The 26,183-nt window shown below is 35.4% G+C and overlaps 1 protein-coding gene across 1 annotated transcript in view; it reads left to right on the plus strand.

Annotated features, from left to right (window-relative positions):
* The window catches only part of SLC9A9 (solute carrier family 9 member A9), a 183,560-nt gene that overhangs the window by 37,258 nt on the left and 120,119 nt on the right, over positions 1-26,183 (plus strand). The window contains exons 5-6 of the mRNA XM_062005547.1: positions 2,700-2,815; positions 10,208-10,313. Coding sequence (XP_061861531.1) covers positions 2,700-2,815; positions 10,208-10,313 — 222 coding nt within the window. The remainder of the gene's footprint in view (positions 1-2,699; positions 2,816-10,207; positions 10,314-26,183) is intronic.

Below are 26,183 nucleotides of genomic sequence, written 5' to 3' on the forward strand. Positions count from 1 at the left end.
ATCAAAGAAGCATCATCCTATAAACCAACCTGCCAATATGTATTTGTTGCCCCAATTTTTTCAGTTTACACTAATGCAGAAGGATGGGTGCTGTGATGCCAGCTTCTGCAAGCTGAAGATTTAGCCAGGATTTTTTAGGAAGCAAAGCTCAGCACAGGTTTTCTCACCTAACTGCACCATTCAGGCATATTTTTACCATAAGAGATATGTAAGATCGATTTCAACTCAAATTTGTCCCATCTTACTTAAAATTACATCATGGAAAGGTAGCCTGCTTGTCATTGTCATCTTGTCCCTCTTTGTTCACGCTCATATAGACCCTCTCAACACTTCTTTTAGATACCATATTGTCTTATATCCCCAGAAATGCTGGTAACTTGGGTTGGTTTTTACCAGATACATCAAGGTGCGGTACAGCCTTTGGCTGTATGTTTAGATGCTGGGTAAGCTGCTCACTGACATGCTTCTTTTATTACCTTTCTTAGCCACCTAAATGGCTAAAACGCTTGCCAGGCTTTCATTGTTTCCTTCACAGATGTGGTCTGATCCCATTTGTGGCTATTCACAATGCTTCTGTTAAAATAATTCTCCCAGGCCTTTGTCAGCTTCTGTCTTTACATCTTTCTTCCAGCCTCCCCATTCTATTCTGCCTCTACTTTAAAACTAAAAATTATCTCTCTTCTATCAGCAGTATGCTAGAAGTTTTGTTCTTTAGAAGTTTCTGATGATAGCTTCCCAAAGACTCCCAAAGCACTTTCACTATCTCTTCTTTGATCCCTTCTTAAAACCAGCTGTTGCTAAAGGAAACCCTTGGAAAATAGGGGCTTCTGTTGAGCTGCATCTAAAGCTCTTCTTGAGTATTTAGATAGTTTCTTGTGTAGTAATTGCTCTGTAAAGTTCTGAGGAAAGGGCTTTTTCCCTCTACATTTAAACAGCAGCTGGTTCAAGAACATTGCAGTCTCATAGTAACCTTCCTAGAGAGCAACTACATAAATAAATTCACAAGAAACTTCCAGCAGAACCCAGCCAGCCAATGTGCTTTCCAAACTCTTTTCTTAAGTACATGGCAATAGAAGATTAATAGGAGCCAAACTGTGGCAGTAAAAGCCTGGGCCTTGTACATATGGAGATTCTTCTCCCTGTTTTTCACACAGGCAAGCTTCAAAAATGTAAGGACAATCTGATGCTCAGAACCGTTAAAGCATTGCAGAGGTTTTGTTTTTGTTCTTCATTATTTGTTATTTACTTTGATTTTCTGACAGTTTAAAGTTTATTTTGCACTGCTGTACTGAGATTTTATTTGGTCTACTTGCTAACTCATCCTGGAAATTGCAGTAGCTAAAACTCAGTTTCCCAGAATATGATTCTTACTTCAGCAATTCAAATATTTATATTATAACTCCTCTACTTTGTAACGACAACACTGCATGTAGCATTTTTTAGAGATGAAGCACTTTGTAAGTACCAGACTTGCATAATCTGGAACATTCTCAAGTCTCTTGTGTTTCATTACAATACTGTTTTTTTTCTTTTCCTGCTGAAGTATCAAAATACTCGCCCTAGCTTGATGGGCTCCTCCCCACACTTTCAAAATAAATGGGTGTAGAAAATGTCAGCTCTTCTGCAGCAAAGATAATCTGAGTTTTACTCTTTTATTGTATTACTTTACTAATGTTCCAAATCCATGATCAAATCAGTTATCCATAAATTTTATTTGCAGTACCAAACCATCACTAAGTCCAAATGAGAAGTCTTCATTGGCTGTTGATTACTGATAAATTTACTTGCTGTTTCTTTCTAAAGTATAATGTTTCTAATCATCTAGTTTCTGATCACATAAATAAACTACTGAATTTGTTTAGTAGCACTTTATCTGTCACTCAGATCTTCTGTACTTATGTGACTTCAGAAACATTTTAGGAGTATAGCCAAGGGCTAAATGTAGATATGCATGTTTCAATGGGGTTTATAAAGTCTATAAAGGTGCACAGTTGTCAATTTATGTGTTGTGGAAAAAGTGTTGAATGCAATTGGTTTTTTTTATTAACTACATTGAAAATGTCAAAAAGTTAATTCTCTTTTTTCAAGATATTTCAAGATTCTTGTTAGAATACACATCTCAGATAGCATTACCTATTTATATAAACCACTGGTAGCATTTCTTGTGACACTAGTGAGTACTTAGTAGTGCAAAGTGTGACTTTGTTGCCTCATTGTGAGCTGTTAAATATATGTCTTGTTTGGAGACCTTATCCAAAACTTTGAATACAGCTAACATTTAAAAGCTAATTGAGTAAAACAATTCATTTAGAAATATTAGAGCAAGCCACAGAGCTGACAGTAGAAATGCCTTGCTTAAATGCTATACAACATAAGACAAATTAGTCATAATAATGTCTTCTTAAGTTTATATTATCTTTCCTTTTGAAAAACAAACAGCTAAAAGCATGTCCTCTGCTAGGAGCAGGTGACAATTATTCAGAAAGTCTTTGCTTTGGAATTGTCTGTGATGTTTCAACATAATACTTGGAACAGTTGAATAGGAAATAGATTTTTTATATGATAGTAGTTTATTTTCAGAATTCATGTGATATTTATTTAAAAGAAGCTACAGAGAGTAAGAACCTGCTTAATACTGTAAATTAAGCCTAAATGTTGTATACTCTGTCTAAAAACCTGACTTGTCTTTGCCCTGACAGATTGATAATGTATGGCTTTGTGAAGGCTGTAGTACACATTGGCCAGTTAAAAGAATGGGAATTTCACTTCACTGACTGTTTATTTTTTGGATCTCTGATGTCTGCCACAGATCCAGGTAACTGTTTAAAACAAATTACTTTTTCAAAAGTCAGAAGAGTAAATAAGAAGCAAACAACTGCATGTGACATAGAAATGTTCAGTCTCTCTTCTTAAATCTTTATTCCCATAGCTGTTGAGTGTCTGATACTCTGATGCTAAGTCAAATTGTCTCCAGAGATCCCTTGTGTTTGTTCTAGTAACTGTTTTACCTATGTTTAGCTCACAAACTTTATAAATGAAACTGTGGAGGAGATTGAAAAAATGTCATTTTCCAGTCTTCAGGGTGCCTACCTGTTCACCGCTGATACCAGAACTGCTGTAATGTTGGAGCCTCACAATTAGTAACTTCGATGTTACATTCATGTGTGATCTAACCCAGTATAAAGACATGGGGAACACACCTTTTAGATTTGGCCATAGAAACATTGTTTACAAGGTATTGGTTTACAATTCAAATGCAGTGTTTCATGATAAATACAACTTTCAAAAGAGAGATGCTAACTGTCTGACTTGAATCTCCAGATGCAAGATTTATAGCCTAAAGTTGTAGTAAGTAGCCAAGTCTGGGAAACAGACATTGAATTTTGGAAGGACAGAATTACAGAATCATTCAGATGTGAAGGGACGTCTAAAGGTCTTCTAGTCCAACATCCTAATCAAAACAGGGCTAACCTCAAAGTTAGCCTAGGTTTTGTAGATATTTGTCCAGGGTTTGTTAGATTGAAAATGTTAATAAGATTACTCTGATACTAAAAGGAAAGTACTGCTTTTTGCATCTGTGAGACAATAGTGAAGGAGGAGGTGAAAAAAATGACTTTTTGCTATGTTATCTACAAAGAGACCAAGAACAAAGTCTGCAAGGGTACATTGGATTTTTGCAAAGTTTTCCGTTGAGCTGTTACAGGAAGTGGAACAGAAAACATTTTGTGATGCACATGACACGCTGCATTAGTGTTTACCCTTGAGAAGCTTCTCTTAGAAACTTATGAACAAAACTTTCAAATCTGTGGTTATTAAAATAAATAACAAAAAGCAACTTTGTTCTAAAATTTGTTCCATTCTTTAAAAAAAACCCTCAATATTTAACAAAAGACTTTGAGCTTGTGATTTGTCATTCTGTCAGCTTAAAAATGTGGTGTAAAACAATTTATTTCCACAAAACTGGTTGTTGAAGATTGCTGTAAAAGCTGCATCAAATTGTTATTCTCAAATTAATCCAAGCATCCAATACTTGAATAAGATTCAGCACAGGATTGGAGGCTATCATCAGAGCAATAGAAAAACAAAGAAACTGAAAGCACAAACAAAACATTAGGGAATTAATTGCTTATGGAATAAAAGGTTGCTTACAGCTTCTGAGTACATTTCTTGATTGTGCTATTAATAGAGTTTTGCTGCTGACTTCGTTTCTTTTCCCATTTTTCCAGTCCAATGCCATTTTGATTCACAAATGAATAGGTTGAATTATGATGAAAAATATTTAAGACAAATGCACTGATTTTTATTATAATAGTGCTACATCACCATTGATTAATCTTTAATAATCATGAGGAGGAAAAAAAAAGAGAAGCTCCTCTTCCACTGGAAGAAATAAGAAGTGACAAGGATTACTTTACTCAAATTTTTAAGTAGGCTTAGAAACCTAACACTGCAGTTGAGAAAACTACTTTTAGTATGACAAGCTATCATTGATTAATACTGTTTGTAATTACTCTTCTGATTATATAGAGTATTTGTGCATGTCCAAGAGCTTTTTTAATGTTCAGTCATGCTCCTCTGTTGTCTATTCCCAATATTCTAAGCTGTTTCATGTTTTTGCTAATCTTATTGGTAAATTTCAGTTCCTCAAAACCAGTGAATTTGGACAAACCTTTTCCTTAATAAATGGTGGACATCGTTAAAAATATTTCATTGTGTTGTAGCATTTGCTGATGAATTTCAATGTCAAGCCAGGTAAAGAGCTCATTGGAATTCCAAAATCAGTTAAAATATAGTTCCCTGGAAGACTAATACAAACTAGGGCATAAAATAACCAGTCTCAGGATTTTCAATGGGATATATAGCTTTAAAAAAAAAAATCTCTGTCAAAATGTTGTTAGTGTGATAGAAGTAGGGTAGAATAATAAATTAGTCTTAAGATGAAATAATAAATTCCTGTCAGATTTGCTACCTGATTTTTCATTTAATTCTTCGCTGTGTAGGATTATAAAATCATTTCCAAAAGAGATTTAATTTCCCTTGGCTGTGGAAAGTAATTAAGTCTCAAAAGATGTTAAAAACTGATCTGTTGACTTGACAGAAGTTGTTTTGATTGAGTTTCTTAGTTGTAGTAGTAATGATGACTGGTAGATATTTACATGTTAAATGAGGATTATTACCAGAGCAGTGAACAAATGTATGTCAGCTAAAAGTTGTTAATGTTATTAGGAAGAATGAAATAATGTCACAGCACTCTGTAGGTTTTCATTTTAAAGGGTATTTGAAGTTCTTTAATACAGAGATTTTTTTCACAGAATTAATTTGAAAGAATTGCTTTTATATTCTCTGGGCACCCTTATACAGGAAATTAGCACTTGAACTAAAATTAAGAAATTAATTTACAACTGGATATACCTGGGACTCTGTTCTGCATTATAAACTGTGATGCCTTAAACATTCATCATACTTAGGGATGTCTCAAAAAATTCTCATGTTTCTAGAAAGAAAAGGAAGAAACTTTAGAGACAAAGCAAGCATACTTTCAAGTGAATTATTCATGTTAAGGAAAAATCTGCTTCTGATAATTTATCATTTTGATCAGAACACCTTTCTTATTTCAAGGCTTCAGGTGAGAGGTTTCATTTCTAAGAAATAGAAATTTTTAATTCCCAAATTCTTCCTTCATAAGTGTTTGATTTAAAATGGCAGACCAGTATTTATCTTTTTCTTTATTCTGATCAATAGGTATCATTTATCATGTAGTTTGGCAAATAATTTGGTCTTGTTCTTTTATCCTCATAAAACAGCACAGATTTCACTGTTTTGCTGTTGCAAGGGTTTCCCTTGTGTTAGTGTTGTGTATCAACGTCTAATATAACCTGACTGGAATATTTTTTTGTGTGATCACTTCAAAGAGGACAGAGCAGTTCCTCCCTATATTCTAGCAAACCAACGTCATTCATTGAGACTAACAGAGAGACTGTGGAAAAGGTGCTGGCGTGGGGAGTGGAGACCCCAGCTCTCAGTCCCTGAGCATCAGAGACCTGCAAAATTGGAGATGTCAGCACAGATAAGGATGTTCTAACAACTGTCCTCCTTGGCCACAAGGCAGACACAGCAATGGCTGCTTCAGGGTACCAGTGGTCGCAATGAAATAAGGTGAATGGCAGAACAAAACTAGCACATGAATGAAAAGATTTGACCTCTGCCTTAGCTGCTGAAAAACAACTGAAAAGTACAACTTTGGCAGTTTGTCTTTGCTATTGTTATTAACACATTCTGCACAATGACCTTCCAATCCAAAGACATTTCATGTATCTTTAGCACTTCTCTTTTTTTTTAACTTTTGACATTTAAGCATAGAAAACAGATTTACCTTCACAAGGTTTGCTGAAGCACAGCTATTTCTGAGCTATATGAACTCCCTTACCTTTGGTCTTATTGATAATCGCAAGGCTCTTCTCTATTTGAAGTTGCTATGGTTACAGCTGAACTGGAGATATGATTTGCACTGCTGTTGTTATTGATAAAATAGGATATTTATCAGAAAGAGCAGCTTCTGTTTCTCATAAAATCAAAAGATTTTATATTAAGAAGCATAATTTATAAATACAGCAAAGTAATACATTTTATGCACTGCTTCTATAGGACTGATTGTAAATGTGGTTTTAATTACAATATGTTTATTCTTTCTTCCTATTCACCACTGAACTTGATCTGTGAGTGGTGTGACTGGTTAATAGGGAAAGGAGTCTATAGTTAAAACTGGAATCATTATTATCAGAGAAGAAATTATAAGAAATATAAGTGAGATTTCTGTCATCTTGTTGTCTTCCCATTTGATACTGCCCACCTAAAAAGACTTCAGGCCGTGAACTATGAACAATATTGATTGTCAAAAGATTGAGATGCAATAATACCAGTGCTTTATATAATGATCTCATTTATTTTCTGAGTTTCCTTATTCTTTTCAAACAGCAAAGAAGTACTGGATACAGGTAGTTTAGGGATTGTTGTAGTTTGTTGATATTTTCATAATTTTATACCATCTGATGATTCAATGATTTCAGTTAGACATACTTTTTACAGGAATTGATAACAAGGTATTTTGTTTCTACGTATGTCAGAAGATATCTTTAATGAACCAGCTCCATAGACAGCTTTTCTGATTTGGATGCAACAAAAATCATGCTAGGCTTAGCATCTGACAGATGTTACCTCAGTCTGTGAAGACAGGGAAGAAGTGAATCAGATTTCTGTTGGCACAAGTTCTGCAAAAATCTTAAATGCTTTACTACTTCATTCTTCCTATCATTGAATTTTTTAATGAAGTTCACAGTCCTTTCTGAGTCAGGAGCTATCCTCCAATGAACTCTCTTTCTAGCCATCTGGTTCTTTAACTGTCTGTCCCTGAATGCTTAGACTGAAACAAGAAATGAAAAGGTGCTATGTACTTTAATGAAAAGTTTTTTGGTATTTTTATAATACATATTGTATCTAGGAAATTATAAAAGTCTAAGTAGTTACCCCACACAAAAAAAAAAATCCCTTACTTACTGCTCCTCAAAAGAGACTTCAGAAACCAACACATTATCTATGATCTTTACTCAGGTTAAAAAGTTCTCACAGATTAGACGTGTTACTGTGTATATGATAGCAAATATTGAATATTTCAATTAATTCCCTTGAGTTTTGAAAACATCCAGCAGACAATGATAACTATTCACAGAGTATTATTCTATCCAGAGAGTAATTTAAATTAACTTTCTTCCATAGCAGAGTATCACGTCCTTTTTCATATGCCCATTCTGGACTATATCCATAGATTCTCATAATTAATGAAGGCAAATGGGATCTTGAGGAAGTGATTAAGTAGTGGTTGGCAAAACAAGGTGAACATTTTTTTATTGAACTCTTAAACAGGGTGGATGTGCTAAAGCTTATGCCATTCTCTGTTCTTATGCAGATACTATTTAACGTTTTCATTAATGAGTTGCCTAACGCAACAGAGGATGCTTCTTTAATGTATCATACTATGCTGAGACATGGCAAACACTTTGAAGGACATGGTTAGAACTCAGTTTGGTTCCTCTAATGATTTAAAATCAACAAAGATAAATGCTATACTAAGAAATAATGAACTTTAGAGACAGAAGATAAGAAATGAGCATTCACTGCTGAAAAGGATTTCAAGTTTACAACCTGAAAATAAGTCATTAGTGCCAATATGTAGCAAAAAAAAAACCAGGAAAACAGGGTTTATTAACATGTTCTACAGCAACTTTTCACTCCATTTGTTGACAGCAAGTGTCAACTACTGGACTTGAATCTGATTTTGGACTGATTAGAAGTGATTAGAGAGCTAGAAAATATAACTGAAAGGAGTCAGTTTAGGGAGGAGATTTCTGAAATGAGTCTTCAAATAGGCAAAATGTTGCTGGAAAAGAAGAGAGAATAAACGTGAAAAATTATTCGTGTCTCATTAGGCTAGGATTAGAAATTACAGACTTGAAAGCAGAGGAGAGGTTTAGGTTAGACATTCAGGAATAACTGCATTTCTAAATGATATGAATACTGAAAAGCAGCTTAGTCTCCCTTGGGAGCTGTGGAACCAGCACCACTTCAGTTCTTTAAAAACAGATCAGATAAATATCTGTCAGCAGTGATATGGCTGTATCCTTGCTGTGTCTTGGGTCAGGTAAACATAGGGACACAGAAGACCAGAATTCTTCTGTCAGGAGCAGGAAATGCTGTAAAGAAGATGCAATAACCTCAATTCGGAATGGGAGAAAGATTTGAAGTGCAAGATACTTTCTGAGAACTGGGTGAACTGGTCAGAAGAGGCAATTGTTGATGCATTATGTACTTGCTTTATGACTTTTCTTTCATTGAAAAAGATTTTAAGTCAATTTTTCAGGATAGATTTGGGAGAGAAAGCAAGAAGACAAAGCTGTTTTCTTAGGAGGCAAGAGGGAGGGGAAGAATGTGTAGGCATCTGGCTAATTGGCTTGGCTTGCTACACATACCAACAGTACATTGGACTTTGATTATTATTTTGTTTTCCTTCTATCATTATGATAGGGACTATTAATTTAAGCTCAAACTAATTAGCTAATAAGCAAAAGCTGGAAGTGGCAAATAGTTTTTGTAAACAAGTCTGTTGTTATGCCAATGACATCAAAGAATAGGAGACTAAATCTGGTCTACATTAAGCACATTAAGGTAATGCTGCTAATCAAGGAAAAAACACAATATAAATACTAGTGAATCAAGAAAATAGCTTTTACCAATAAAACTTCTTAGCTCTTGAGCTGTTCTGGGGAAAGAACTATCTTCCTAGTTTAAATTATAACTGTGCTGGGTGTAGATGGGCAAGGATCCCAGATGGTTAAATATAACTAGCTAATTTAAATATAGCTATATCAGCAAAAGTTTAGCTACACTCATCTCCTAAATTGTCTTCTGTAGGATAACACTTCCAAAATTCTTTGACATAAAATCTCACAGGAGAACTGAGAGCCAGTTTTTAGTTTATAAACTGATTTTTAGATTACACAGATACCTAAGTGCCATTTAGAAAATCTTACCAGTAATGATTTCTAAGATCTAAAAAATGTTTTTAAGACAAAACATAAACACCTGTTTATGTTTTTGTGTGAATTATCAGAAGTCATCTAAATGTAAAAGCATATAATTTTAACTTCTGATATGTCAGATGTTAATATGCTATCCTAGAGGCACTCCTAATCTTTGGGATTCCTGGACTATGAGGATTGAGCCAATTGCACAGTTATGTACTAGAATGAGTACCAGTGAAGCAGTGAGCTACTGTGTAATTTTTAACCATTCAAATAATTGGGGGCCTTTACATTAAATTCAGATTGAAAAGGGAAAGCTCTGCTTCATCCATGCAGAGAGAGAATAATATTAACACAGAACACAGGCAGCCTTCTTCATCTGGAGATTGTGAAGCACTAGGTAACCCTTGGGAAAGATTGTGACCCTCGGTTTACAGCTAAGGAAAATGAGGCATAAAACAACTAAGGCATACTTTAATATCTATAGGACTTAATGAATACGAGACATTGTCTAAATGCCCTTGAAGATGTATATCTAAATGATTTCATAGAATCACATAATGGTAGGAGTTGGAAGGGACCTGCCAGAGGAATATGAAAATAATAAACTCATTTGCTTTATCTCCATACAGTGACAGTCCTTGCTATTTTCCATGAGCTGCACGTGGATACAGATTTGTACACACTCCTGTTTGGCGAGAGTGTCCTAAATGATGCTGTGGCTATTGTTCTGACACAGTAAGTACATCCACCTCCATTCTTTTCTTGGTGAGATAATTACAATTTAATTACTGATATAATTCTCACTAATTTAGTTTGTCCAAGTATAGATATAAAATTTGAAGATTTCACTACAGAGGTGTAATTCTTGGTTTGTTAAACACCAGAATTCTAATGTTGTTGATGGCAACTGTGTATCCAGAATGCATTTTTAGTTCATTTTCATCAAACTAGAAAGCAATATATTTTGTGAAATGTCTAAATTTAATATTATTTTTCTTATTGAAAAAATAATGCTGAATGAGCACCTAGGACATAGGGCAACCATAACTTTTGAAACATGTTCCTTTTATTTTTTGCAATCTATTATTTTCCAAGATTAAAACCAAAGTGGTACACAGCAGCTCAGTTTATCTACTTCTGCCTATTGAATCTGACAGAGCTTCAGCTGATAATATCATCTTACATTTATATATAGCTTTTTTATTCTCAGGAATCCTCAAAGAGATCACAAATGAAGGGCCAAAATCGCACAAGTATGCGCTGTCCTAAAAACACAGACGCTAAGTACACGATTAACAGGATCTCAAGTTAACACCACTCTACATGTATTATATGCTTGCTGGAGCTTTGCTAGAAATACAAATAATCCTCTCAGAAAATCTTAAAAGTAACATAACTCTGCAAAATCAAATTCAGTTTTATGGGATGCTTGAAGATGCTTCACAGTAAGCATCAATCCAGTGCTACCTTTCTCCTTAAAAAACAGTCCCTTGAACAAGGATTTATCCCCTCTTTCAGAAAAACAGACTTTACAGAGTTTATGGTCATTATAAAATGAACTTAATATTTGGTCTGAAATCCCATGGAGAAACTTGTGTTAACTGAATTGCAAAGAAATCAAAACAAAATTGTTTCACAATACAAACAAATGGTATTCTTATTTACTTTATCATTCTCCAGTTATCTGTCTAGTAACGTTCACCTACACTACACTCCTTACATTATTTTTAGAGCAAGAGTAATATTTTCAAATGCTGTCAAGTGTCTCAGCAGCACACTTCATGATTAGATACAGCACAGCTGTCACGTTCAGTGACTGTGGTTGGAGTGTGTCACTTAGAGCATCTAGTACATTAGATAATAAAATGTGCAAGAGGAAAACTAAGCAAAGAATAGGAACCTTGGTAGAGACAATCGGGATAAAAGCATTAAAGAAGCTATTAGAATAGGGAAGAAGTGTGTAGGTGACAAAAGGTCTGAGATTTTTTTTTCTCATGTTTGTTTAATAAAGGCCTAGACATTTACATCTCTGTTAGAACAAGATTCCTATAGACAGGTAGAACAGTTGAGCTACAAGCAACTCCATGAAACCTAGAATATTTTAAATGTCTCTACTTTTTATTCACAGTGATGCCAAAGCACATGAATCTCTTCAAATGTGCATCAACTCCAAAGTAAATCTAGAAACTACAATCAGATAGTTTTAACCTCTAATCTTCACAGTACTCAAGTCTAGGTTATGATGCTCAGCCTGCACATAGATACAGAAATCTATAGGAAGAATGTGTGGTGCAGATGCTGGCTATCTCCTCCCCATGTTTTCTTTTCTGTACATGGGAGATCACAAATCTTTTTTACTATAGAATCTCTTGTCACTGGAAAACTAGTGTATTTTTCTGTGTACTTGCTGTGACTGATGCTTTGATTTCTCTAATGTATTTAGCCATTTGTAGAGACTAAAAAATGTAACCTGACATCATGTTTCCTGTTTCATTAATTAGCTTCTGCACAAATAAAATGTTTCTTTAACCTAACATGATCTTCCTTACTGTAGCCTTGTAAGTAAAAATATACTGTTAATAATGTCAGCTTCAGTGCATTAACAATCCACTAAAGCAAATCACTTTTAAATTATTATTATTTTTCTGTCACAACAAAAGAACAGCCAGGCTTTTCCCTCTATAACACATACAACTTTCAGGAGGTTACAAACACATGTTCATAATTATAGTCATAGGGGACTATTTTAAAGGTGTGAGAATAATGTTTATAAATCTGAAAAGCAATAACAAGTCATATTGTACACCATGTAATGGTAAATAGAAAATGGAATAAGAGAATAGACAGCATCTTTCATCAAATAACAGAACAACCAAGTTCATGTCTGCAGGAGTGACTCACTGCAGTGAAGGGAGGAAAAGGGGGAAGGCCCTTATGGCTGGCTTTGGCAAGGTAAGGTAGCATGGCTTACTACCAACAAGGCTTTGTATTGATGTCTCTGTCTTCCTTCAGCTTCTCCCTCCAACCTCTATTTTGCTGTGAAGTTTATTGTTTAGTTAAAGCACAACACAGGACTGGCTACCACTATATTTTTCATACATATTTTGTAAGTCACATGAGGTATACGTTGCTGCAAGTGTGTACAGACAGTGCGACCAGTTCCCCTCAGAAAATACTGATCAAGCACACAAGTTCTCCAGGACAAATTAGCAACTCTCCTAGGCCACCCTGCCATACCAAACTAATGGGTGTTTGTGACAATTGCATAATTTTATTTATACTGTTCTATTTTAAGATAACCCAGGCAGGAGGGGTGACTGTGAATCAGATGGACAGTAGATGACTGTGAATCAGATGGCTGCAGAAAGGCTAACAAGCTGTTGTGCATGAGACAGTTCATACACATAAGGACCTCTATAAGAGAGGGTACTGTAGACAGAAAAAGGATTTTCTCTTATATGAGTAACTTTCAGAGTTGCTTACTCCATTATTAGGGCAACATTCTCAGAAAACATTTTGGAAGAAATTGAGGATTTAAATATTTAGAATGAATAACTTTTGTGTGTGTCATATCAAGGATTCAAGATATTTAAGAAAAATAATAACATACTTTACAGCATAAACTTCATCTATTGAAGTACTTTATACACACTAACATTAAAATAAATAAATAAAACATATGTAGGAAAAATAAGATGAAACTTCAGGGTGTGTTTAAATATGTTCATCAGTTTTATATTTGGAGATTGTTTCCCTACTTAGAATTTAATTTTAGGCAACAGATTATGTCAACTTTTTTTGAAAAGATCTTTCCAATCATATTTTTATTACAATTTTAAAGAAAGAAATAATTCTCAGTTCTTCAAACACACTCTACTTCATTACCAAGAGTTTTACCTGAGTTTATTCTGTAGCTGCCAGAATGAATGACATTTAAGCTTATGCTTCCTATATCGCTATATCATAATTTATACTACATAGAATAATTTATTTTGCTTTCCTGAGGGATTGGTCTATGATGCAGTAAGTATTTTCATAAAAGATTCCCGATGATAGCTTTTAACCAGTGCTTGTATCCTCTTAACTCCTGGGGTCTCAACTTCTTCATCTTTGTTTTAATTTTTTAAATTAACAAGAAAAAAATAGTTTGGAAATGTTCCAGCAGACACAGAACTGTTCTCTCAGCTAGGAGTTTAACCTTCTGCCATCCAGCTCCCTGAACCTCATAAAGCAGCAGTTTGTTCAGCTTTGGATATGCATAGTCATGAAAGCAGGTAGGCACATGGCATTCATGCCGTAGGACACAGCATTCAAGGTGATCTATTTCATTCATAGTGTTCAGACTCAGGAATGTTTACCATTGCTTATGTTTGTAGATAGTACTTGGCAGACAAATACAGCACTTTGTGTACATAGGCACTTACTAGATGTGAGCCACATTCCAAAGATCAAAACTGAGAAACATCCCAGTAACTTCAGTTGGAGTTGAAGACTCTAGAATCTGGGTGAAAATTAGTAATTTATGGACATTTCTAAGCAAATAAGATTAACCTCGTATTATATTTTGTTTCTTTTTTATTGTTCTTTCTTCATATAATATATCGCTTGTTGAAGAAAATACCCATGTGTTATTTTGAGTGCACATGCTGTAGGTTTGGACTTGGCATATTTTTACACATTTGCAGAGAAAATTGATGGAGAAAAGCTGAAGAAGTTGTAGAAAAAGCATGTAATAGTTTGAAATATGACTGAAAGGTAGCTGAACTCGTCATTGGCATTGAAACAGTATATTTAGCTGACCTCTTTAATCTTTCTCATGCTGAGCACTCAGTAAGGATGTGGAAAGCAATGATGAATTGCTAACAAATTATGTAAGGGAACATTACATGAGAGATGTTTCAATTGTAGCCAGTGTCAGAAGTGCTTATATCATCATTACGAGAAAGACATCATTTCTCTGCTGTCTCTGTACCATTGCCCAGTGGGCCTGATGAGTTTCACCTCCTTCCTAGAAGAGGAGCATCAGGGACATCAACGTACAGCAGTGTCTTTCACAAGTAGTCAAAACGAGTGAGTGATAGCTAGGGGACACGGGACGTGATATTGTGACATCAGTGACATGGCAAAGAATAGATTTACTGTCTCTATTATATGCAATCAAAACCAGTTTGACTGTGAATGAAGTGGAAATCCTAGAGATAAAAAACGTGGTTGAGGATCAAATGACAGTGAAGCCACAGAACACAGGAACTAGCTGACATATGAAATGAAGGCTACCTATGTCAAAATGCTAATTGCCTTAGAAAGCTTAGATGTATAGATATTTCTGGGCAGAGAGAAAAATAATACTACAAGCAGAGTTTTCTTGTGAGGTTTGCCTTGCCATTTCTAAGTGAAGTAAGTACCTTAAATGGTACACAAAGGAAGAAATTATAACCTTGGAGGCTCAGAAGGTGAAGAGGAAAGTAAACAAAAAATACTGGATTGTTTTGAAATAGATATCCTGCCTGTTTTGTAAGGTCACATAGATTCCACAAGTTAATTCATGCCTAATAGCTAAAATTAGGCAATGAAAGGCCTAGATTTTGACACAGTCACGCTGTAAGGTGCCCTTCACAAAAGTCTGGGACAAGCACTGAAAGGCTAAATTCTTAGAACTAGGTAAGAGCTGGAGGTGTAACAGGTCCTGTTACTATATGACCCTTTGATGGTGACTATTTGTTGGTGAGATGCAGATTTCCACTGATGCTCACAGATATAATATTGTTTCAGGAATTCAGGGAGCCTATTGGACAGATAAGATGGTCTGGAATAGAAACATTTTATAGTAACATCCCTCTTTTTTTTTTTTTTCCCCTCTTTTTTCTTATCCTCCCAAAAATCTGTGCTGGTAGAAGAACACTTCAGCTCTCTTCTACATAATAAGCTTCTGGTGTTTGGTCCAGAGATTTACCAAGCAGTTTACCATGATGAGGAAATTTCAATTTGAAAAGTTCTTGGATTGTGATTTTTCTCTAGTAATAGACATATTTCAAGCTCATTTTTCACAAGCTAGCTAGAGCATGTGACACAGTATCTGTGCTTGATAAATTAACTGTCCTAACTGTCCATACAATCCAGACCCATTTTTAATGGTTTAAAAGGCTTCAAGTTTGTGACAAATAGTTTGGAGATTGTCCATTTCATTTTGCTTTTGTCTTTCATTCTTTAGTGTAAACAGAGCTTATCTGTTACAATACAATAAAGTGTAAAGTTATTCAATGTGTTTGTTATACCAGGGCTTATTATTGAGGGGAAAAAAGGCAGGGCAAATTGATAAAAGTGACAGTCAGCTTTACTGTTCCCAGGAAAAAAATACCTTGTAAAAGTAGTTTTATGGCTTATTTCTCTTAGATATTTCCAGGATAGACATGTATCAAAATATGTCATAGCATACCTCTTCTTTGCTCAAAAAAAACTTTCATTCTAGTCTAGCAGTACCTTATACAAGTTAATATCCCACTCAAACCATTCTTTCTTGGCAGAAGTTCTCCTGGAAGCTTTTACGGGGCAAAGGTAACTGAGACAAATTTATTGAAAAACAGTATATATTTCCAGGGGAAATCACTCAGAAGTCAGAGTTCATCTCAGTTTGTGCTGAGTACCCTCTAAGTCTGACATCTCTCAGACAATGATCCCTGTAATTGCCTTAGGAAGTCAAGAGAATTCCTTCTGTCACACTGGTGATTCGTACTGATAGGTACAGTCATGATGATATTTAATTTAGTTCTGAGTTTGAAGAGTTTAGAACTCTTCAAAATATAAGAAATTCTTTTGATCACGTAGACTTCAAATAGAAAATTAGTAACAACTTTTACACCTTTCTGGTTTTAGCTGTGTGTTTGCCTGTATTTTTGTTACTTCTTTCGTTTTAATTCTGTTACTATGTCATTGAACTTAAAGATAGTTTACACAGGAGAAAAATGTCAGGAGATATCAAGGAAATAGACGTTTGACAAACACCAAATATAAAGTGTTACTTTTCTACTTTTCACAATTTCTAACTGTAATTTCATGTGTATATATATTAGATATATTTGATACATTATATCAGAAGTTCTACAAAGGCCATGAAAATATACTATAACTATGCTGCTGAATAATGAAGTTGGGATTTGCAGGAAATAATATTGGGTTTGAAAGCCATGATGGGAGTCTCCTTGACACATATCTGAATAGACATGAGGCTCCCTTTATGATTACTTTAAGCTTTCTTCTTTTGTCATGGACTGTCTTTAATTTAGATCCTTTTCCCTTCCACTTTTGGAGCAGTATTCTTTACAGATAGTGCCACACTTTGATCCCTGAACCTAGTGAATTACAAATTTTGCAGCTGAATGTTCTTATATCACATTTTCCCTTTAAACTGCAGTTACAGTCAGAAAGCAGCCTTTAAAAGTGACTGTGTGGGCTTCCATGTGTACTATCTCAAAAAATTTTCTATCATGTGTAATCAAATAAGAACCAAAGACTTTTGTATCAGCCTATACTTTGTTTCAGTTTCCTCCTGATCTGTAAGTACTTGGAAGTTCATTCAGTCTAAAAACATGGTGAAGTCTGGCAGCCTGTATCCCATATCTCCTGCTCAATCAGGCACTGTTAGCAAACAGCAAAACATATGATTGCTTCAGTTCTGAGTCATCACATATGAAAAAAGGTTTGTTTCTTTATTGCCTTTGCAATTTTTAGCCATTTCCTTAACCATGTATTCACACAATTTGTAAATGTCTTTTACCATAATACTTCAGACACTGGGGTGAAAAAGGAACTCATTTAGCTCTATATATATCCAACATGTATCTGAGAGCAGATAACATCTTATTCATACCTTCTAGGTACGTAAGTATGTAAGTAATAGTGGATATAACCACTTCTATTCATAAGTAGGCCCTTAATGTGCAAACAGTTAATAGCTATAGTGTACCATCACATAAAACTGTTCAGCCTTGGTACTTCTTTTTCACAAGTGCATAAGCCTCATTCCTTGCCAACTACTGTATAAAGTGCACAGAGACGTACTGCTAGCTAAAGGAGAAAAGAGGAAAATTGAAGCACCTGTGCCATCAGACATATGACAAAAATGTGAAAAAGATTAACACATGGAACGTTTTCCTGATTAAAGAAAATAGGTGACATATAGATTTTTTTAGGGTGGGAAGAAATGGTGAAATGGAGATGAAAGAGAAAATAAGACATTGAACTGATGAGAGCAACAAATGCAGTTTGTGAAGGCATGGCTAGAAAAGAAGCAAGAGTGAGAAAAGACATGGTGAGAAACAAAGATAAGGCATGCTGTGTAAATACAGATCATGACAGTGATACATAAACCCATAGCTAGGACTCTTTAGAGGGAAGAAAAGCTTGTTTACTCACAGAGATGGAGGGAAAAACCTGATTATTTTTCCGTGGTGCAATTTTGCAGTTATATGTTGTTTTCTTAAGACTGTCTATGTTTGAAATCCCTAAGTAGTACATCCAAATATACCCCTGAACCACAAAGAAACTGTGAAAACTATAGAAATTAGGACAGCCAGTTCTAGAGTGGTGCACTGCAATCAGGTAGTGAAACTGAATTTAGAAAAGGAATGAGATTCTGTGGGAAACATGGGGACTTGTCCCCAGACCCTTTGTAGCTATCTTTACATGAATTAATTTGGCAAAACTGCAGGAATTGAGGCTTCTATGCGCTCAGCTTGAAGAGTGCCAGGCTTAAATGTGTGGTTGCCTTTGCAAAACCTGATGCAGAAATTGCAGATCAAAGACCAGCACTGGACCACAACAGACATAGGAATTGTTGCTCCACGATACTGATTTTCATGACCTTGGATCCTTGACAAAGATTTAGGGATTTCAGTGCCTGTGAGCTGCAGATCTGGACAAATGACTGACTGATCTCTGGAGACAGCCATTGCCTCATTCCAGATAAATACTAATTCTGATTTTATTCCCACAAATATTCCTGAGGAGAGATGACTGTAACACTACAGAGAGGAATAACATACAATTATTTGAAAACCTGAAAGAACGCAAAATGCTGTATGAAAGCTCAGCCCAAACATTTCACTTACTAGTTCAACTTAGACAAGATTAATTTGGCTACTATTCCCAATATTAAGAAAGCCTTATATACTAAGCAGCCATTCAACCAGTCAAATCATAGAGTAACTTATAAGTTAGTAAAGCAAAGAGTAAATTGTGCAACAAATTAGTGATTTTTAAAAGGTGGATGAGGAATCCTTTCAACCTATTATTTCTGTAATAATGAAATTATGGTTGTCCATCTGTTCTTTTTACCTTTGAGGAAGGGTTTAGTCCCAGCTTATTTTGTTGATGATAATTAGAGTTTCACGTCATTGACCATCTGGAGCAGGAGATGTGAGCACTGGGAAACTAACCAAACTTGCTATTAGCAGGAACTTTAAAAGAGCTTCTTTCCCAGAATAGAGGAAATCCCACGTAAAATGATGATTTCTTTGCTTAATAAAACTTGTTTTCTTTTTTCTCCATGAGCTTTACCGTACAGACCAGTGTTGTGCTTAAAACAGGGGGAAAAAATTAGATGGAATTTCTGTAATGCTTGTTATAGCTGAAATTTCTGTATGAACATGGCGACTTGGAACAGAATGTTTTCAGGAGGTAATTCTCATCACTATGTTTTTATTCACTTTTTAATATTTCATATCCCATTTTCCAATATCAGTTCCACATTAAAATTCTACTTAGCATCTAGTTAATACATGCTAAAGGTCTTTCTAGCTGTAAATTATCTAATTGGTTCTGTTTTGTTTATGCAATTTATTTGAATAGGCAGCCTTCAGTTGCAGTCTGCTAAGCTAGAATAGATTTCAGTGAGTACTGTTATGGAGATTGCCCTCAGGGATGTATGAAAATGTAGCTTAGCTCAAGTCAGCTGGGAATGTCTGTACTTGTCATATCCAATCAAATCAGACTAGCTGCAGGTATTTCTGTCCACTTATACACACACACACAAAAAAGAACTGATAACATTTTAAAATATTAAATTGCAAGCTCAGAATTAAGAACACTGCTTGCAGTGCTTGCAAATCACATCTAAGAGGAAATTATTTAGCTTCATTTTCCGTATAAATGAGCGAATTGGCATCAAAGCTTCTTCATTTAGAAGATTTCTATTGGGAACTCTTCAGAACTGAAGTACACCCTAGTACAAGTCATCTTGTTTTTTGAGCTCTTCCAGATGTTTTTTCTTACCCAAACAACCCTTCTCTAGTGAATAAGACAGATTTTCTAAGAGCAAGATAATTACATACAGAGTCTAATTCTCCTTACAGAAACAACTCCCTTTTAGTTTAAGATGAATATATTGATACTATTTCCCTTGAAATGTTCCAAAAGACAGCTCATTTCACCCTCTCTGGATGAGATATTGTACATAACAATCTGTCTGGCACTTGCAATATATCAACATATTTTTCAAGTCTTCCTGATGGGGAAGACACAGAAGAGGAGTTATGTACCAGAAAGGTGAGGAAGAGCTTGACATTTCATTTACTGGGTACCCATCAGCACCTATTCACTGTTCAAATCCTTTCCAGAAATACAGAACTGAAGAATACAGGTATCTTAAAGACAGAGGTTTTGATACAACAGGATAAACTCCGGTCAAAATTGTTTTATTCTTTGGAAATCAAGTTGTTATCACATGAAAGCAGAGCCCGTTGACACTGCAGGAGAATGGGCTGAATATTTCAGGTGGCTACCCAAGAGCACTAGGAAAGACTGAAGTCTCTAGTGATGCCTCTGTGTGAAGCTATGTGCTCTTATACAGCTTAATTTAAATTTCATCATTCTAACCTGCTCTGTTTGCTAACAGCAACATCAAGCAAATTGGTTCACATTGTAAGTCTTCATCTTTTAAGACCCAAATCCTTGAGCTACTGAGTTAGAGTGAGCTGACAACTCCACATGCAATTCTTTTGCATGTGCATATGTGTGCATATATACTTCTGTGTGTATGGGAAATCACCCATAAATCATACCAGAATAATGCAAAGGTTATCAAGTACTCCAAAATTATGTAATGCCTCAAGATGTTATCATCTTACAGAAAAGGAGCTGAGAGGCACCTTCTGTAAGCCTTTTAATCAAATGTATGGGGTTAAGTTTATTTTTTCATACTTTTCATACATTTTTTTCATACTCCATACCCAAGACGTTATTTCAGTGTGCATGTTTCACCTTTTGGATTAGAAACTTTAATGTTTTCAGAAGATACTTTTGTCACTTGAGCAAAGAGAATAATTGATAACAGCAGTGTGTAGTTGCCTTCTTTGGGTGCCAGGCACAGCAGGAGAAGAGACTGCATACCTCTAGCTCCTGTATTTCACAGTTAGATTGTGAGACTTCTGTTTACAAAATTTATTCCAATGATTGTAGAGTTCCACTCCCTCATTGTTTTCACCTGCTTTTGTTTTGGTCTCAATCTTCTTCCTTCTCTCTCCTTTATCTTTTCAATAGGCAAAGGTGACCATCTCTATCTCTACCCATTTCCCTAAATTGCATGATTGCATGACCTACTCCACTGCTCCTGCACCACTCCTTTTGTCTCCTGTTGAGATGAAAAGAAATTATTTCTGTCAATGAGCTAGGACTGTAAACCCTTAACCCAATCTGCTTCATTCCCTGAAGGCAAGAGATATACTGTCTTTATTTCTGATACACATACCTCTTCATTATCCTCCTTATTATGTTGTGATAAAGAGGAGATAACGAGGATGAGAGAGCAGTGCTGCAGTCAGTCCTGCAGGCTGGTGAAGCAGCAGATGACAGAGTTTGGAGGTTAAGTTTTAGATAGCACATGCCTAATATGAATTAGATCTTGGAAAATTTTTAGGTGATGAAGTTTATCAGATCTCTGCTGCGATTCATCAACTGAACATTTGAGAAATCTTTAAATATTGCTTGATTTTGGCACAGTTTTACGAGGGTGAAAGACGCGTGAGTAACAGATGGGCAATTTCCTCTTTCTCCAGTTTAGAAGTGACAAGTCTAAATTTCCAAGTGGTACAGTAAGAAAGCTTTGTAATTATGTGGTTTCAAGATTTCTGTCCAAGATAAGCACAAACGTATTCTTACTATACTGCTTCTGCAAAATGGCAACTTTGTTTTAAAAAAGTAAAAGTCTTCATGAAAAGTGCAAATGCAACATAGAAATGTAGTCTAAATGGTATCATTTTTGCAAAGTCAAAAACCACAAAGAAACAACACCCAAATAAAATTAGTCCACTGGCTGGCATGCTGCAGGTACGAGCTACATCGAAAGGCAGGAAACACACAGGGCAGCAGTTATGTGAGTGGCCCTGAGAAAGGACACTGCAAAAAAGCTTGTTCACTTCTGCTGCGTTTAGGGAAATGGGACTTATGAGCACTTCCTGTGAAGATTGTTAACTAAAGAAAGAACTCCAGTCTTTTTATCAGTTTCCTTTAATGTATTTGGTACTTTGATGTTCCCTAACTAATTGCTAATTAGAATGATCTCCATATTCTGAATGTAATATGCATATGTGGATGTCATTTGGATTCATAATGAAATTTCACTATATTTCTGGGGAGATCTAGTAACATTAGAATTTGGATTTTGAAAATGAAGGTTTAAATATGCTTAAAACTTTGAACAAAACAGCATCTCAACACTGCGTTGAATAAACTGACATTCACAATTTCCCCTTAGTAGTTTTTACATTACAAAATCTCACAAATGTGAAATCATTTTACTTTTGCATGCCTATTTGTTGCATATTCATACTCACTTAAAAGAATTCAAACATTTCTTCCTTTCTACATTGTTCTACTGATCTGTAGCAAGCACAGGCAGAAATGACAGTGATAGAGATGAGAATAATACAGTGCCTAGCAGGCTGCTGTTCTCTGCCTCAGACACGCTGGGAAAGGGTTATAGCTACATGCAAAAAAAATCCTGAAGACACTATTTCAACCTCCTGGACTATTTAACAGTGTACATCTTCTTTATTACAGCATTTCTATTCCTACAGAGTATCCTTAAAGGTATCTCTAAACCATCATTTTCAGACATGCAGAGTGTTATCTCCTATTTTTAGTTTTGTATGAGAAAGTTTTCATTGCACATTGTTAGAGTGAGGTGAATGCAATAATTTGTGAGTCAAGACTCCTTCACTCCAGTAATTATAAGGGTAATGAAGCTAGTCAGAATTCTTTTCATTTTATTAGTAGGTATGTTTATTCCTCATGGAACTGCCTGTCCAGGAAAAGTATTTTAAAACTAAGTGGTGGAAATTAGTGTGTTATACTAAATGTTTATCCATAAATCAATTAAGTCTTCACAAATCCAGACAGAAAAATTGTCTGCTTGGCTCCCTATCATTTCTGAGAGATTTTTCCACAGTGCATTGGTAATACCAGATAACTTAATTTCAAACAAAGTGAGATCTTACTTAACTCTTTTAATCTTAGTACTGAGGAATATTTTATGATCAGCTGCCAGGTATGTATCCAAAAACCTTAGTATATGTACTTATGAATAATGCATTCTTATCAAAGCAAGGGCTCCCATCCGATATATTTGGTGTAAAGTCTCTTTCATTAAGTGATTTGCAGTATGTTTAGGGAACACTGTGGAGGTTTTTTAGGATTTTATTATCCAGGTTATTTTCAAGGTTACAATTAGCTTTTAGATTCTTTTTCAAGAGTAGCATGTGTTTATGCAGCACTGCTTAAAATTGGCTCAACATTTGAAACTCCTGTACCACGGACAGGGAAATAATACCAGGAGTTTTGAGAAAAATATCCCTGAAGATGGAAATCAGAGATAGGGAGTGCTCCTGTTGTATTTCACTTCTTACTATAATCTTTCAGGATAAAAAGAAATTTTGTAATTGCCTTAAAGTTTGGGAGTGTAGTTCTATCCGTGTCAACTTTGTTGCCTAATTGGTGATTTCTCCTCTTTATTTTACCATGAGTGAAGCTGAGTAATCCTCCAGAGCAAAGGATATTTGCAGCTGTCATAATCACCACTGACTTAACACTTGAGAAAAACAGTTTCCAAAAGATTAAGCAGCTACATCTCTGTTGTTCTCAGCAACCCCAAGCTGCTGAAGTGAACCTTTAAGGCTATGGATAGCCAACCACAGTTTAGAATAGCTTCAGCCAATGTAGTCTTTTGCAGCTACTAGGCAAGTAGAAAAGGTACAAGATGGATGCACAGCCACCTTTCAACGTATCTGCCATCCTGTCCAAGTCCCATATTTGGTCAGGCTACACAGTCTGTCTCTGTAAACAGCTCTCTTGTTCATACTTTGGGTAACTTCTTTTCAGTCAGCATTTGCTAGAAAGAGAACTCCAAACTCCTTTTTTTTCACTTTGAAATAAGTCTAGAGCTATTCCTCTATTACCTTCTCAGAAGTTACTTAAATGGACTATACCTTCCCAACAGTGCATTTTTCCAGCAGATGACTATTGGTACAAGTGTTGGGACATGTTGAGTTACACCTGCTTGGTGGAGCACTGCCTAGTGATTTTGTTTTAATGTTCTGTGTCTAACATTGAAGGTATAGCAGTGATTTTAAAGAACTTCAGGCTACACAGGCAACAAGCAATAGGTAAGACTGCAATTCTAAAATATCTACCATAGTTTGGATTTTTCTTTCTACAAGCTATAAATCCAAACAGTTAGCTTATTATCAGAGAGGTAAATGAGGAGAACTTCAGGCCTGCCTTACTCCTACAGCAGTAGTATTGCCGTTCTCGATACAAGGCTGACCAGCTTCTCTAGCAAGTGAAGTGTCTTTCCCTAAGGTGAAATTTCATTCTGTTCATTTGCTATATTTGGATCAGCAACAGAGACCTACTATTCAGAATATCCCTAAATCCCCTTCCTCAGCTCCAGTATATCAAGAAGACAAAGTATGTAACATGTTTTGTTTCTGACATTATTACTGCCAACCCTAGAGCACACAATTCACATCTGGATTTATTTTAGACTTTCTCATGATAACAGCTGCATTTCTTGTCTTCACTTGGATACATTTTTAAAAAGGAAAATTGCCATGGCAACAGCTGCAACCATTTATTATAAAGCAATAGAAGTGGAACTAATATTTGTGAGAGAAGCTCTGTTATCAGGATGGTGTTTCATTCAGACAATGCCAGAGTCACTTTCCCCTAGCCCTTCCATTTTTTGAAAGAAAAATATAGAAAATATTTTCAATAATGAAATGTAGGTAGGATTGAACAGCTCAGGAGATTAAAATGATTTCCTTCTTTAGATTACTGGCTCATCTCAAATCCAGATTAGCATGAGGCAAAGATTATCATCTGTTTGGTGGGCACAAAAAAAAATTGGTAGGAGTACCGAGATTTGAAAATCCCATTCCCATATACTATGTTCTCAACTGAAGCACAGGTATGGCAAACTGAGTGTATCTTCACTGGGGGAAAAAAATATGCGGCCCACCCTTGAAAAGTGCTAATGACTAATACAAAGGAAAAATTGCAGTGCTAACACAAAACAGTTCAAAATGAAATATACATCTCTTAAGGTTTTATTTTATATCCCTTGCAGCATACCATGCTACCTGAGACAATAATGTACTATTTTCTCCATTAACATGTGGATGAAGTTTTGTGTTGACCTCAAGGTAATGTTATTCCAAATCTGGATTGAGTAGGGTCATCCAATATTCAGTCCAGGCACATTAGAAATCACGTGGCCTGTTTTATTTATATCTGTTTCCAATATTACCCACAGCATTAAACTTTTTTTTTCTTTAATTTGTACAAAAATCTGGGTATGAGTTACAAACTGTACTCCAGATGTTGAAACTGTACATGACATGTAAAACTATGTTCCTATTTAAACCCCTCTAACTATGATAAAATGTGTTTTTCAAGCACAGACTGTACAGGGACCACATACCATGTCATGGACACATATCAAGGATCATAATTTCTTCCTATTTATTGCACACCAGAGAGATTAAGGTGGGAATGAGGGAAAACATGAAACATAAAAAAACTTTAGATAGACTTTCAGACTCTTTTTAAAATAATTTTTATGGGATTTAATGTTATTTACCTTCATCAGCAGCATTCAGCATTGGGCTCCTCTACTGCTCTGTTCACAAATCCAAAGAACTATGAAGTTGTGTGAAGGGAGACTGGGAGTTCCTTTCTTGAACTCTTACAGAAAACATTCTGGAAGTGAAAAAAGCCCAAGGCAGTTGATAGGCCAGAAATTTGGCACTGCACTTCAGTAAGGGTTGTAGACTATCCATCTACTCTAGCAACTACCTGAATCCTCCAACAGCAGATATAGGTCTGTCTAGAATATATTTTAAATGCAAACAGTAGCTTACACATCTCTTAACAGATAATTACCTATACTTTACTGACTATTTACTAAACTCTCAGTTTGTTCTAAACAAAGATTATAATTTAATCCAGCTTCTTTAAATGACTTTTTTGTCACAAAGAGTTTATTTTGATGAAATAAAAGAGGAAACACAGAAGAAAACCCACAACTACTACTGTTGTGCCTGAGAAAAAAATTAC

Source organism: Colius striatus, chromosome 12 (assembly GCF_028858725.1).
Source record: "Colius striatus isolate bColStr4 chromosome 12, bColStr4.1.hap1, whole genome shotgun sequence".
NCBI classification, from domain to species: Eukaryota; Metazoa; Chordata; class Aves; order Coliiformes; family Coliidae; genus Colius; species Colius striatus.